This window comes from Anopheles marshallii, chromosome 2, assembly GCF_943734725.1.
Source record: "Anopheles marshallii chromosome 2, idAnoMarsDA_429_01, whole genome shotgun sequence".
Classification (NCBI taxonomy): Eukaryota; Metazoa; Arthropoda; class Insecta; order Diptera; family Culicidae; genus Anopheles; species Anopheles marshallii.
Window position 1 is genome coordinate 42930833 of NC_071326.1, and position 16256 is coordinate 42947088.

The window sequence follows — 16256 nt, forward strand, 5'->3', positions numbered from 1 at the left end:
ATAGGACCAATTTGCTATCGGATATTAATCACACAGCTTCCTTCTTCGCAAAGACAGCTGCTCCCTGTATAAAGAACCTTCACACCAACCGATGGACTGCGTCCTCCGCACAAATAAAAGAACGCGTGTGCGCACGCACCCACTCGTAGCGAACACGTGCCAATCTGAACACGATCGTATCATGATCCTTTAATATTTTTTACTTTTCTCTCTCTCTTTCTCTCTTTTGCTTCTTAATTCGTTCACAGCCATCTCATCGTTCCTGCAGCGAAGTACGATGGCCACCCTGAACCAGATGCATCGAACGGGGCCCCACTTTAAGGTGCGACCGCCACGCCAACCGCTCGATGGAAAACCGTTCGCGAAGGGTGTCGTGCTGAAGACGCTGATCAAGAAACCGAAGAAACCAAACTCCGCCAACCGGAAGTGTGTGCTGGTGCGGCTTTCCACCGGCAAGGAGCTAGTGGCGTACATTCCCGGCATCGGACACAACCTGCAGGAGCACAACATTGTGCTGGTGCGCGTTGGGCGCTGCCAGGATTTGCCCGGTGTGAAGATTAAGTGTGTACGCGGCAAGTACGATCTGCCCCACGTGATTAAGCAGAAGTAATTGGAATGGAGGATGGAGGAGACTTTTACAAGTGGAGAGTAGTAAAGTAGGGTCCGGAGTTGAATAAAACTTGTACATCATACCAACATACCATGCTATTACAGGCGTATGTACATTAAAATGAAGATTTACTTGAAGATTTGGCATTTTTGTCGTTTTAGGAAGAAGTAAGGAATTCCCCCTAAATTTCATCACAACGGGTTGTCATGGTGCAGAAATGAAAGAAAGCTTCTTGCGGTAAAACAGTAAACGAACCTCAAACAAGACACCGCATCAAGCGGTCCGTAAGGAATTCGATGAAAGAAAGATGCTTACTCACGCAGCCGAACGAAAGTTGTGTTTGCACCCGTCGAACTCACGGACCCTGGGCTTACCACCGGGTTGACCACATCTGTACGAAGGAAGCCAGTACCATGGCATGGAAGAAGGAACATCATTTGCATGAAAATACTTTCCCCGGTGAAGGGCGAAGTAAAGATGCTGCATCCCGGGAAGAAGAGTTGGGTGTTGGGTGCGTGTGTACCGTAATTGTTTGAGCAAAAATTAGCAAATCATTACGAAAAGCTGCACGCAGCATTGAAGGATAACAATTTGCTGCAACTTTTATGATCGTTCTGCTTGCCGCACACACACACACACCACCGGTTACGATCGAATGGATGAAAGGGGTCAGATTTTTGTAAAGCGATTGCAGAGGGAATGCTTGTGTGCTGACCCGTACTCGAGGGAAAATGGTCAAACAAACCCCGTCCCAGTTTGCCAATGGTCAGGAAAAAGGTGTGCAATTCTGTGGAAAAAAAGGAGCAAAAGAGGGTTTTCTTGAAGGTGTATGCCATGCGATCCGCAATCCGCTGTGTTGGGCTTGACCGACGAGTTGCGCCTATTGTTGCATCGCAAGGTAAGGATGTGTGGATTATGCCATTTTTACGAGGGGGTTCGTGTCTTTGAGTCTTTCCCTTTCCCGAAAGGTTTTGCGTTGCTTTCTTCTACCTTTTACTACGTAACTTTGTGGCTTCTTGGTGGTAACGGAAAATTTACCAAACGGATCCTAGTACAAAAGCAAACTGTACAAATGCCAGTCAATTGAATGGTCAGTTTGCCATTTGCGGTGTTTGTTGTCAGAGAAGAACATAAAAAACCCTCTTCTAGGCAGTCAGCAAGAAGGTGCATGGCATTGAGAGGCAATAACGAGCGGATTAAAATCTAATCTGTAGTGTAGCAAGACGGTTTAATTGATGTTTGGTTAGGCTTCGGGGGATGTTTTGTGTACGAAACAACAGACTAAACAAACGTGTAGCTGTATAAAACAGGAGCGATCGTTAGCAAGTGTACAACAAAAATTTGTATTAATACGGTAGAGGCACTGTTAAAAATTGCCTGTTTTTTTGTTATTCTTTCTGAAGCATAAATGTTTAATTTTGCCAATAAGTTAGGGACGTCAATTTCTACAGTTAAAAGTTTACGTATAAACATACAAACCTAATAACAGACAACTTGTGCGGTAGTCAAGAGGAACAGTTACACTACGACTTGGCAACTTCGAAAGACGACACAGAACTGATTCTATGCGATTTATCCAGAAGCTTGCACACCGGACACCGGAGGACGCTATTAAACTCTAAAATAGATCGGATTATTTGCTTTGTTTGCCGGTTGTTTATAGTGAGTATTAAACGTTAGCATATTGTCTAAAACAACTTCTCAATCACGTCATCTCAGTTACGCAGTTCATCTCCTCACTCAAAAGAGTGTAGTTATAGGTTATTGGATTATCTTTCCAGTGGTACCTCAGCGCGCAACAATATTTGTCGATAGAGATACATAGTTATTTTTAATTACACTAATCGCAGAAGTTATCATTGATTTTTTTTTTTGCATGATATCACGGTCAGTTTCAATCTTGATGGGCAGAAATATCCGCAAGTCGTCTGCACTCAGTAGGCAGCTACACTTGGCGATTACAGTAGCTACATAGTTAAAGAAGATGGAGAATAACAACAGTCCAAAGTCCCTTGAGGTACTCCAGACCTGCTCACAAAATAGTATGGAGCACAGGTGATTAATCTGAACAGATCAGCTGAGGTATTTTAGATAGACACGCTCAACCTGTTAAGTTTGGTTAATAGAATATTGGTATTCAACCCAATCAAAGGCAGATTAAAGGCCCGTGCACACCACATCAACTCTCTGGCACACTCTAGAAAAGGTTTTTTGCAAAAAATATTATAATTTTCAAAAGGCGACCATTTCAGAACAGTTTCGATCTTATGGTTATAGGCGAGTTAAACGTCAAACATTGAAATTCTACTTTCAATTGATAAGGAATATGAAGCTGCTTTTTAATCGATACCACTAATGGATAATGTCTGTCTGTACACAGCATCCTTTTGTCGTGTCTCAACTTACAGGCTTCATTTTACACGATCTTCGTGGACGAGTTACACGGACGAAGAGATATCCTTTGCATGCCAGATAAACTAAGGCAGAAATGGTCATTCGAATGCTCTTTTGGTCAGTGAGAAAGCCATTTGCTTGCAGCAACCCAAAAAGTTGCCTGAAGCTCTAATCTTTCCACACGCTAAGGTGACAGGGTTTTCTGTGAAATGATGCCAACAGTGGCAAGAAGCTCTTTTTGTCTAAACGATGTCCTGCCGTGCATACACCATTCGATCACCAACCGAAAGGCTAGCCGATTGTGGCCAATACGAGGAGATTAACACACTCGCCATACATCCGACCACAACCGTTTGCACCCGTTCGGTGATTAAACTCTTTGCTAGCCATCCTTTCCATCGTGTCAAAGGATAAGCAAACGAAACGGAAAGGAAGGATTTGAGCTTTTTTTGCCAGAAGAGCAAGACACCTTGTCGTATCTTATGCACCGTACTCGGAAAAAGAGAAGAATAAAACGCATTTGTTTGTTTTGACACCGTGTGCAGTGAGCATCTTTTTTGTGGCCATTCTACGGTGGAGATGAATTCTATTCTACGAAACAAGAAGCATCTTAGCATGGAAACGCATGCAAAGTTCACGCTAAGTGGGCGTCAGCATGGAATGCATTTGTTTGCACACCTTCTCTTTCTAAGCTTTCGCGTTTCAGTTTTTTTATATTGAAGTGTTAGAGTTGAACCATGCTGTGCTAGCAATCAGGACGATCGATCTTGCACGTAGTTGTGCTATCGATTTTAACCTTTTCCAAACAGCTCGAACCATGCTTACCCGTCAGTTGTGCACCGTCATTCGTGTGCTTGTGGCGTATTAGCCAAAAAGAGTTCACTGCATCGATAACCGCTTTATGGCTTAACGTTTCAGAAGCAGTGAAGGTTTGTTAGATTGAATTACACGTGTTGTTTAGGTGTTTTTAGTTAATTTTGTGGGTCACATTTCATGGCCTGATTGTGGCAATCTGAGATGCGACTGCTGCTAATGCTAATGCTTTAGTCTTTACGAGAAAATTCACACAATTTGAAATAGTTTAGAGTATGACAGGAAGCGAAGACGGAGGTATAATTGAAATTATAATAATAAGTTTACAAACTTGCTGTGAATTCATCAGGAGGCAATCAACAGAAGAACAACAAAGGCAGAATTGATCTCTTCTGTGCAAATGATTGGGTTTTTTTTATTCACTTTTACAGTGTTTGTGTGAACTGAATGTACAATAGTAAAGCTATGGCATTAACGTCATAACTACACTAAAATAACGTTCCAGAGTTGCATCTAGCTAGTCTTTAGTCAATAAAGATAAAGCTCTGTAACTGCAGGGATTTGGTGATGATAGTGAAAGAGACCGAACCTTCTGAAATAGTGCAGTTGGCAGTGGCTCCCTTTTGTGGCCATGGGTGGAATGATAGTTTGTGCCCCTTATTCTAGGTTGGGGAGATCCTAGGCAACCGCCTACTCCGCCCACCGTTAAATCCGCCACTGGCAGGTTGTTTACACCAATGTCACACGCTTAGCGTGCTGCTTATTACATTGTACTTATAGTTCATTTGGCGATTAATTTGTGGTTCACGCAATTAATTCCACCATAGTGCATTTGCAATTACTTGACATATGCACAAACCCTAGAAATCCAACAGTCAGTTTAGATTCTCTTATTCCAGAGGCTTCTCGTTTACCGAATATATTTTGGATTGATAAAAGCTACAGAAGATAAAGTTAAACGGACCCAATTTAGATGAACATCAGGAAACAAAGATGACTGGGTCACTATGTGATTGTAGGAAGTACAAGGGAATGGATGAGTTAACATCGGCCTTTAATAGCACGATTCCTTAAAAAAAATCTTGAACCAAGTAAAAGTCAAAGAAGCATAATTTCTCGTAGTGACGGTCTTACCCGTCGAGCTTCTCCGACAGACCACGCGAATGATGGACGCTCAGCAGAAATCGCATGACCGTAGAGGGAAAATCCTCTCAAGCTCAAGTGCATTAACAGCCGCCATTTTCCCAAGATGACTTATTCTTTAACCGAACGTGCTCAAAAGATCTGCATTCAACACTTTCGTGAAGATTATTCATTTACCGTCGAAATATCTGTTCATCGTGAGTTATGATTGATTATGAACGAGAGTTCCACAGATTTCCACCAACACAGCTTTCAGCATAGTGTCTGCCAGTTTTCCACAGGTTTTCTACCAGTTTTCCTTCGCTTTTGCTCCATTTCCACACTGTACCAGCAATATTACGTGAATTATCGGTACTTTTCTTTGAGGCATTTTACACCTTAGCTGAGAAATCTAATTCAATCCAATCCAGTGGAAATTTCTGTTTGTTTGTTGGGTGTGGTTTGGTGTTTGTTTTGTAACATACTTGCGATTTGATTGTTTTTCGCAGAAGTTAGACGTTATAATACTGTGGAATGGTCCATTTGGTAGAATTTAATTAAGAAGTTTATCTAATTTTATGTAATTATTTTAAAACATTAATGTACCGGCCATCTTTAACAAACCTGCCCATGGTAAATGACATCCACAGTCTAAAATCATATATAAAAGAGAATAAAACAATTGAATGGTATCAATAATCCACATCAGTCGTGACCAAGTAGAGCCTTGGGCCTAAACGAAACAATCTAATTAGCATTTCAAAGCGAAATATAATGTTTCCTTTTGTGTACACGAGCGGCGCATGCCATAATGAGCGCAATAATAATTAAACCTCTTTCAAAGCGGGCACATTACAAAACCCAGTTATATAACTGGTGAACCGCGCTCGAAGGACATTTCCTAATGAGAAATCACATTTCAGCTTTTCGGTGCGTACGTGCAATTTGCCGCGCGCACATTTCTACCATTTAACTCGCTGTTTGTGGAAATGAGCGCAGGGCGCCACCATTGTTACATAACAAGCCGGGAAAGGTACGATGGACTAGAAGCAGGTCGTCAGGTCGATGGTCTCTACCAGCCATTAGTTGTTCTAGCACAACCCGTTATGAAGTCACCGCGGCCATGTGCGCGGTGAAAGCGATCCACCGGTACTGGTTTTCCCGTTGAGGGCTGGCCCGCCTAGGTGGTCGCCACAATTTGTTACGCGACTTCCGTCCGGAATGGGGAAAGGAATTTGCAAATTATCTCCGTGTGGTTGGATGCTATTCTGCAACAGCACCTCAACCCTAGATGTATGATTGATCGATTGTACCAGCCTTGTGTCGCACCGGCTACCGGTCTTTCATCTGCAAAGGCGCATTGATCGTCCACCGGTGGGTCGGCAGGTACTTGTTTCCGGACTGGAGGAACTGTTTTCTGCCCATTCGGAAGCATTCTGTTCCGCTCGCAAAGCAAAAGAACTGTACGCTTCGTTGCTTCCCACGCTATGATCTGCGGTGAATGGCAGCTTGGCCGGAAGATGTCCCCACCGAACAAAAAAAAAAATGGACATCTCAATCTTCCAATTCCAAGGATGCGGTTTCGACAAGAAATGGTAGTCGGTAAGCCCGTGGCTAAGGATCTTTGTGTGATCTCCTTACCGCGGAGCAGCAGTTTCACGACCCGTTCCGTCGTTTTTGTTTCGCAAAGCTGGTTGACAAATGGTACACCACGACCACGATACCACGAGAGGGCAAGGATCAACCAAGATCAACGGCATTCGGAAAAGCATTGTACGAGACCTGCGCAGCTCAACTGCAGGTTTGCAAAGATTTTGGGAAGGTAGCAAACTGTATGCATCACAACACTTCAAACACCGGATTAACTCAACCGGAGGGTGCTCCTCGATCCTTCGGTGCGTCTTAGCGCGAAGTGCGATGTGCATCTAAAGACGGATAATTGATCATTTGCAATGCAAAAAGCTTCTGTGATCCAGTTTTACCCATGTTATCTCTTGTGCTATTCGAAGTCGGACGGGTCCGGAAGATTGCGGAAGGCAATGGTTGGAACGGTGGTTCGCTGACGCCGCACGGCTTTGTGGTGGGCAAAAGTATTAGCTCTACACACGGAAGAGCTCATTGTCCAATGGTCCAATATAAAGCTTTACCTGTGTGTCTTTTTTCGCATTGTTTTTCCTGAGGAGATACAATTTGTGATTAGTGTTGATAATGAAGAAATGGACGAACAAATGCATGTTGACATCCAATGTGTTTTAGCTATTAGTTGGAAGGTTATACTCACCGATTAACAGCTAGATTGTTCTATTTGTTGTGACAATACTTATTCTGTTCACAAAAAAATCAAGTAATGTAATCTCGCAGGTTGTGTAAATTAATTCTAAGCTATTCTCTTGCTTCGTCCTGATATTATCCTCAATGAAGGTTTGCTATTGATCTTCAACATCGAGTAACCTCACATACGGCACGAGAGTTCATCAATTAACACACTCGTTATACCAAATGATGTTTGTATGACTTCACCTTCGAAGAAATTGGTAATCCTTCGTCTCCCTGTTAAGATCCGGACCGTTTATTTGTACATGTCGCCACTAGAACTTCCGTGATTATTTCCTCTCCCAAAAATCATTCGGGCACGTGATCGTATACCACGATCAGCCATTCCAACGCAAGACAAAGTATCCTTTTACCGACCGTCCTATAAACAGTGTGTCAGACCAGCCAGTCAGCACGAGCCAAACCATTCCTTTGCACAAGCTGTCCAGTTCCACTGCCTCAAGTGGATTGATGGTTTATTTTTCTTCCAATCATCATGCTCGTTCTGCACCGGGTTTATACCGGCCCGTCTGTTTGCCTTTGCCATTTGCAGAACTTTAAACCCGCGATCAAATAAACAAACGCCCATCGGGCACGAACCCTTCCACACCCCACAGCGGCCAATGCGCATCCGACAGGGGATTTCAAGATGAAAAATGGTTCGTTCTGCAATGCTGCGCTGCTGTCTCTACCGGAGAGTGTGGACATTGTGTGGAGTTTCCTTCGCGCAGCACACGCATGCAGATGTTTCTCTAATTTCTACAGACACTATAATCGCTGACAAAAATAAGAAAATCATTAAGCCCATCCCATGAAGCAAACGAAAGCGGAAAAAGGATATGAACACACACACACACACACAAAGACCAAAGACGTAAAGCAATAGTAACGACAATAAACAAACCGATGCAACTTCACTCAACAGTTCCGGGAAGACAGAATCCTTTCCTTGTTTTGGCTTCGGCCGTGGTGGACGCTGCCACGCTGTTTCCGAATGATGAATGATCGACGAACAGACAGAACGAGCAATTTGTCATCTCGCAAAACACTTCCGAAGAAAGCAAGGGAAAGCCCTGTTCATCTTACTTCTGTTACTTTGTAGTGTCCTTTTCGGTCGAAAATTAACTGCAAATGTTGCCCGCTGATTTAAGGCTAATTAAAGTTCTTTCTTTTTCATTCTGCTTTGTTGATGAGATGTTATTGAAGCTATAGCGAAAGAACTTTTGTCGCTTAATTAATTTACTTCATTTCGTTTGATGTTTCTGTTTGAATTTTATTCTTTTTTAGTAATATCAGCGAGTTTTTGTTTTGTTTTTCACTCTTACATAAACTTTAATTTTTACTTCGATTTCAACGTGTAGTTATTATTTTCCTATTTGCTGTTATACATTTGTTATACTTTTGTTTCCTTTCGTTTATTGATTGTAATCTGTTTTATTCCTTGTTACAATATTCCTTTCTTTATTACAGGACTTTAAAACTTTCAACTACAATTTTACTATTTTTGTTTGTCTTTGTTTGCTTTGAACATCAAGTTCAACTTTTTGGATTACATTTGCACCTTTTTGCACCTCGAAACGATTAAAAGAAACATTAAGCTCGATCAAAAACGACGCTTATGAATCAATCAACGGTACTGGCGGAGACTGATCGTCACAAATCCATCCGCAATCCATTGTTTAGCTAAAAAAAAGGTGCCAAAAGCTAATCAAACCTTCGCCAACACCTTCCCAGTATTTTTTTCCGGGTATAAACTTTCTTCTATTCTAGTGTGAACAAATAGACACAATCTGGATAGTGAAAGGAGCAAGGTGACATTTTATGGATATTAATCCTCTTCAGGGCATTCAATCGTTCGTCAACGTACAGGCCCCTGTTTTCCCAGCCTTTTGATCGAACACCTAACGGTGGTTTTTTTTTTTGCATCCCTTTGCGTCCTAACTGCAGTTAATCGTACTTTCCCATGGCGCGTCCGGTAAGAACCGTTGGGCCGAAAGGAAAGGACGTTCCACGGTTGACGGTGCTGCGGCACGGATGCAGATGAAGCGGTAAATCAAAAATCGAGTTGACATTTTGCGTCCAATATTTGATCGTGCCTCTCGGGCAAAGGATTAACCATTAGGGCCTAACCAAGAGTCGAGTACCTTAGTGCCCACCGGCCGATCGAGTGCCAACTTGCAGCAGCCCACGTCCCGGTGTAACTATGCCATAAATATGCGACAATCGAGAAGCAAGCAAAAATGAAAGCAAAAAAGGATCTTTATTGCGGTTCCCAAAACGGTGTGCGCGTGTGCAGGCAACCAAATGCAAACACATGCAAGCCCCGCAAGGCATCTACCTCACGGTCGTGTACAAACGAAAACCCTTCCCGGGCTTCATAGCTCCAGCTTCAGGGACAAAAAGGGTTGACTGACTGGCCTGGTGGTGGATGGATGGATGGAGGTAGTGATGCGCGGTGCGTGGTGAAAGGTCATCCGGCGAGTAGGCAGGTATTGAGGAAACCGTACCGGAATACGGAAAAGGTGATGCGAATGTACAGTTAGAACTGTCACCGTTTGGCCGAATGGCGGGTGGGAAAATGGCTACCTTAGTCGTCTTTATTCGCACATTCGCTGGTGCTGAACCGTTTGCGGCCTTGGCCTGTCGGTGGAACCGCTTGAACCGCTGTTCCGTTGTGCACCTTCGAGTGTTGTTGTTTATCGTGTGCCGTTTTTGGGGCGAAGAGTGCTGTTGCGGCTGTACGAAGAAGTTAGAGTGTATTTATTAAAACTCCAATGTTCAATGTGTGACGAAACGAACATTTTTATGTATGTTTAGGATTGCTTCCTATACAAAATGGTGTCAGTATATTTGGTGGGATAGACATACGGGATAGTCTACTGTGAGTTTGAACGCGTATTGAATTATACTTTTCTTAATTAATCTTTGGCTTTGGATCTAGGTAAAGGTCAGTAATGACTCACCCATGTTATAAATTATCGCAAATAATGTATATTGGCCATGTTTCTATCAAATACCGAATTACTAGTCCAAAAATTAACTTAACTTTTGAAACAATCCACGAATCAATTTGTTTTTGGATGTTTTGAGATGATGTCCAATGAGAGCAGCATCTCTATACATATTAACCTATTGTAGATGAACTCCAGCAATCGTTTTTCTTGATTTAAAGTATTAAAAGTAAAACTCCGAGCTATGATGATTACATGGCTCTTGAAATCAGCCATATTACTGCACACAAATGTATATGATATGGAGATATAGGGATTTCCAGAGCCCATCGGCTATGATCAAATCGTTCAATGTTTTAATAAAGTTTATAACCCTCAATCCTCCATCGGCAATACTCTTCCGGGCTAATGAAAATGAATCTATTGGGAGTTTGGTGTATCGGATTTAGATTCTAGAATCTGATTAAATTGTTGAACTGAATGAAAATATATCAAATGAATATGAATATGCCAAAAATTCATGGATTCTCAAAGATTAATGGCAGATATTACTAAGGTATGGCCCAAAGAAATTGTCACAGCTGTCAAGGGTTCCGAACCATTTTGCAAACGACCTCCAAGGAGCTTGTTCTGCCACTGCTCTGACGATTCATTAATATTTTTAGAGTCGATTCCTTATTTGGAAGACACCTCACTAACGATTTATCTGAATGATGCTTCTCAAAGGATTGATTAACCACAACACTAGAGTTTATCGTAGGAATGTTTTGGCTGTAACGTCTTTCCACCATCAAAATATTCTCTTCTATCGTTTACCTGTAGGATTATCTGCCGGAAAATGATGCCCGTAGACCACATGTCACTAAAAAGTAAGTACAGTCCATCATTAGGTTTCAAATGTCTTTCCACCCTGTACCATTCCAGTATTCCACCAAACCGAGTCCAAACTAACCAGATGGTACCGTGCATCAAACGGTCAGGTGAAGGTGAAACGTTCCGTGCCAGAAATGCTGCCTAATCCTTCTGCTGGAAAAGTAACTGATCGCGATGGTTCATCGATCGGCCAGTACGGGGCTGCTTCTGAGTGCAATTTTAGCATTATGAAGCCAAAATAACCGAATATTCGGTACCTTCTCTTGAATCGCACACAATCATTCATATTGCACGGATGCATTCGTTAATCCTACCGACGAATCCTTTTTCTGTGCATGAACTGAATCGGGGACTCTTGCACCTTCAAACCTTCTTGTCTCTTTTGCCCGCAGTGCGTGTGTCACTAATAACGATAATAACCACCAGTACCCGTATCTTCCCGTACTTCATCACGTCCGAAGCGTGATCAAACGGAACGGAAAGATGGCCACAGCACGATAGCGAATGGGGGAAAATTCATTCATAAAAACTATTCTTACCACGAAAAAAAAGCCTCGCCCTGCTTGGTAACCGAGTTTTGAATACTGCCGAAACAAAAAATGAAAAAAAAAACGGAACACAGTAAATCCGATTTCGGTACGTACGGAGCTGACTGGAAAGGATGGTTTTGTTATCAGTCCGCAGGAAGCGAAACCAGGCAACGGAAGGTCTAATAGGATTTACGGCAATTAGTAGTACGGGAGTTGCGGTGTACAACAAAGCTTTCTTAGTGGAAAGGATAACAACAGCAACAGCAAAATGGAAAACCCCTGCGCAAACGGCCTGGGTTCCTGTTGACGGGAAGTTGCTCACGCGACCAAACTGTCCGCTTCCGGTTAGCGGACCAGTTGTAATTTGAATGCGAAAGGTGCTCACCATTTTCCATCTTCATACGCTTTGTGCTTACAAAATAAGCTGGACAGGGCGTTTTGTTCTATCGCTTTCCTCATCTCTCGCTCCCTTTCTCTTTTGTTTTGTTTTGTGGCACATCCTTGTACCGCTAATTGTTTGAGGAAGAGATCAGCGTACGGTTTTACGGTATGCCACGGGTCCACACGGATGGAAACGCTTTGGCACAGGTTGTTCAAGATGTGGTCTTGTGGCTTTTCTTTCCCTTCAAGCAGTAAGGCAAAATCCTCTCCTTCATGCCACGTTGCCATGTGGAACAATGTGTCTGGTTGCTTTTTCAACAAGCTTAAATCTACCGAAAAAAAACCACCCCCGGAGGACCAACCTGTAACCGGTGCTTCTGTTCAACTGCTGTTCGCGGGGTTGCAACAGCCCGAAGGACTCCGGAAGTAAACTCTTAAACACCAATCCACCAAAACAGGCCGGCGTAGAAAGTCGAACGTTCTCGCCACAGATGTAAAAAGCAAGGAAAAACTGGAAGAAGTGCAACACAAATAGACCGGCCGGTCCGGTTTCCTTTGCTTGTATTGCAAAACGACGCACCGCACGGCCTACTTCGATCTTCTTGGTGGCAAATAATCAAACGAATCTTTTTTTTTCTATTTACCTTGAACCTGAAGTCACGAGTCAACGGTTGATGAACGGTTGGTAAAGTTAAAAAATGTTAAGGTTTTGTTTGTAAAAGTGATTTTGAAACATTTTTGAAGCATGGGTTCTGTTCATTATGCACATATTTATGCTTCCTACCGTTATATGTTGCACCAGCAACAGGAAATTCAATCCTTCGTTCGTTCTTAATTAATGAGAAAAGGGAATAATACAGCCGAACCTCACTGGTTGGGTCTCTGTGCGATCGCACTCCAAAGTGTATGAAGACCTGGTGGTCTCTTCCCATGTAAATTGACAACTATCCCCAGAAAAAAAAATCAGATTTTGACAGCACTGGTACAAAAACGGTAAGAAAACTGGTACAAATTACTTAGGAGCCGTAGTAGCCGTTGATTGCTTCATCAAGGTTTTAAGGTGTATCTGTGTGCGTGGTATCTATGTGTGTGTATATTGCGTTACAAACAAGAAAACGGATATTTGAACATCTTATAACAAGGATTCACTACCTTACTGTACGTTAACTGTATGCTTTGGTTGTATATTTTACCGTCATGTCGCATAAGGATGCGTGTGTGTGTCAATGTTTTCACCCGTTCTGTCAAATGTGACACTCAACTTTGGTTTAAAAAACAGGCTATGAGATCACCTGGTCTTCATACACTTTGGTGCAACCCCACTATTGAGGTGCCTACCGTCGAGTAAATCCAGAGAAAATAAACCCAACTAGTGAGGGTCGACTGTAATAGAAAACATTAACTATTAACAACCAGATCGGTCAATTTAACTAGTCCGGTCCCTTTTCAATCTTTTATATTTTTGGAACTAAACAATACCGTAGTTAATGTACGACTGTTTCTATCATATGGTACGAGGTCCAACAAATTAGAAGATAATCCAGCTTCTCGACATTGTTTTTTGAGAAACCGCAAATAAAAACACAAGAAATTCCTAGTGGTTCTAATTTAAACCAGGAAATTATGCTACAATTTACTTTAAACTAGAATGGTTTGTGCTACAAGAAACTTCTCCGTCACTGTCACGGTCTTCTCACGGTATGTGAAAAATTAATATTTTCCCCAGTTAGACCAGTTGTCTTTCCCACCCAAAAGTAGCAAAGAGCAAGAACCACTTCACACGGGCGTGTGGATTCCTTCACTTACACCATTTTTTTAACCCGAAATGCCTCCCAACAATGATGCCGTTAATTAGGTACAAGTTCCTCGCTTTTGTCCCATTTTTGGCAATGGAAAATCACACGGCCCAGCGCGTCTAAGCAAATTGGCCGATCCGTGGGTGTTGCCGACTGGACACTTTCCCACATAAAACCCCTTTGGCTCGATCGAACTGGATCTGCAAATCCTTTTCCATGGCCGATCAATGCGAAGTCGTGTAAGACATCTTACCTGCGCACAATTACTGTCCGGTCATCCCTTTCCCCGGGGACAAAGGAAGAGACGAGTGGAAAAATATTATTTCGCTAAACCAAACCTACAGTTCGTTTAGCAAAAATTGAAAGCGGGTCGCGAACTGACCTTTCCCCTCCGGTGTATCGGTATTTCGCATAATTGATGGGCACGCCAAATGTGGTGCAGGGATTCGTTTGCCTCAGCTTATGGGCAGCGTTTAGTTGAGGCGTTTTCAAAGGTGCTGCCATTGCCTTAAAACATTAAACCATGCTCCCACAGTTCGAGGTCGAATGGTCGGTGACACGGGGATGTTGGGTTGTTTCCCAGCTCTCTTTTCGCACCCTTTCACAAGCCGGGTCGAGGTCAGGGCGAATGTACGCGTGGCCCGCGCTGGCTTAACTGCTCTTGCGCCTGAGTTCGCTGCGTGCGACTCTCAACACGGGATAGAATTCAGCAAGGACACACCTCCTTTGGATGAGCTGAACTGTTTTTGTGCATATTTCCGCATTAGTTCCATCGTATGATTGCTGAGAAATGGAAATAAAGGCTTCCTTTCATTACTTTTAGAAAGCAATAATTGGCCGGCATTTTCTATTTCAGTAATTCTATTGCATTAATATGATTGAAATGGAAAAGTATTAAACATATGTCCAGTTTTAAAATTTGCTATTACAAAAATTATGTTTGCATTTTACTTATCTGCAACCCCTGAAAGTCGCGTTAATGTCCATTGAAATCTCTCACATAAATGATGAATTACCAATATAATTACCAATATTGAAAGTTAATTATTGAACGATCTGGAGATCAATTTATCAAATAGTCTCGTCGTTCTGAATAAAAAGATATCTTGAATATACACGATCTCTTGGAAATACTTGATCATACGGTACAGCTTGAGCTGAAAGTGCATTTGTTTGGCTTTCGAAGAGTTTATTTCCTTAAATAACGCAAACATAGCCTATCATTTAGGTATTCGGTTTTATTAGTGCATTTTATGCTATTTATTACGCCACAAAGGACAGAGGATGTTCATTATATTAATGTCCATATTGTGGGTATCTTTGCAGTAATGTGTACAGATATCTTTAGGGATCATTCATTCAATACTATTTTAAAAATGGAAGCAAAAGGAGCAGTAAAAACTACTGCCCTAAGTTAAAATAAACGATATTTTATACAAAGGATCTGATAAATGCATGGCAGAGGTTATGTGCGAGATATTATAAGGAAAAAAATTTTAAAACTCAATATTCAAGATACTTGAAAACAACCATCCTTTTACAGCTCTCTCCATGCTTCAATATTTAATGAGAACGGCCAAAGCAAATGTGGTGAGCCCCTTGGCACACTGTCGGTAGTTCCTAATGATAATTGCGTTAAAATCTGTCCTTAAACTGGGTCCCCAAAGGCCCCGAAGAAAAGTTCGGAAAATACAGGGAAAATTGCTGGTAAACTGCAGAAATTCTTGAAGAACTTTTAGGGAAATCCAATAAAAGATAATTGTAACACCAACACAAACTTTAATGAAAAGTGTACCAAAATCTTGCTGAAACGCACATAATATCTCTGAGAATTCCTGCTTATACTTATTAAAAATCTTGCGAATGGCTAAAGGAAATTCGCAGGTAAACTATGCAAAGACCCATGAAAAGTGTAGAACAATCCAAGGAAAACCTGCAAAAAATGTGGGAAAACTCTGTTAAAATATGTCAGACAATTCTTGGAACAATGTTGATAGACACGCAGAACTCCAATAGTTCAAACTCGTGGAACTAGTTCACTGCGTTATATACATCAATATCACATACTTCTTCCTATATTAATTAACGTGTACAAACCCCACGATTATTCCTTCCTTTGCCTGCACAGAAACACAACAGGCACAACATATTTACGCTACATATCGTTAATTAAATTCTCAATTCTATTACATACCTCTGCCATCATTATGACCGTACCGAAAAACCCATCCAATAATGCAACCATCAATAATCGTGGTGCTGCGCCATCATATTGATTAATCCATTCACCCATCCGTTCCTGGGCCATCCCTTTCGTGGCAATGCGGAAGCAACTTTGGCAGACAAAACGATTTCCGCAGTGACGGTGAGACGGTGTAGTCGCCATGGCTACCATTGGTGCCGTCTCACTCTTTCACATTTGTTCACCGGCCCAAAAACCTAACTGTTCCGATTCCGGTTCTCGAAAGGGAAG

The 16256-nt window shown here is 42.1% G+C and overlaps 1 protein-coding gene across 1 annotated transcript; it reads left to right on the forward strand.

Annotated features, from left to right (window-relative positions):
- Window positions 1–262: 262 nt before the first annotated feature.
- LOC128707309 (40S ribosomal protein S12, mitochondrial) lies at window positions 263–610 on the forward strand. The gene has a single exon (XM_053802261.1). The coding sequence runs from the start codon at window positions 278–280 to the stop codon at window positions 608–610; it is 333 nt and encodes a 110-aa protein (XP_053658236.1). The 5' UTR covers window positions 263–277.
- The last annotated feature ends 15646 nt before the right edge of the window (window positions 611–16256 follow it).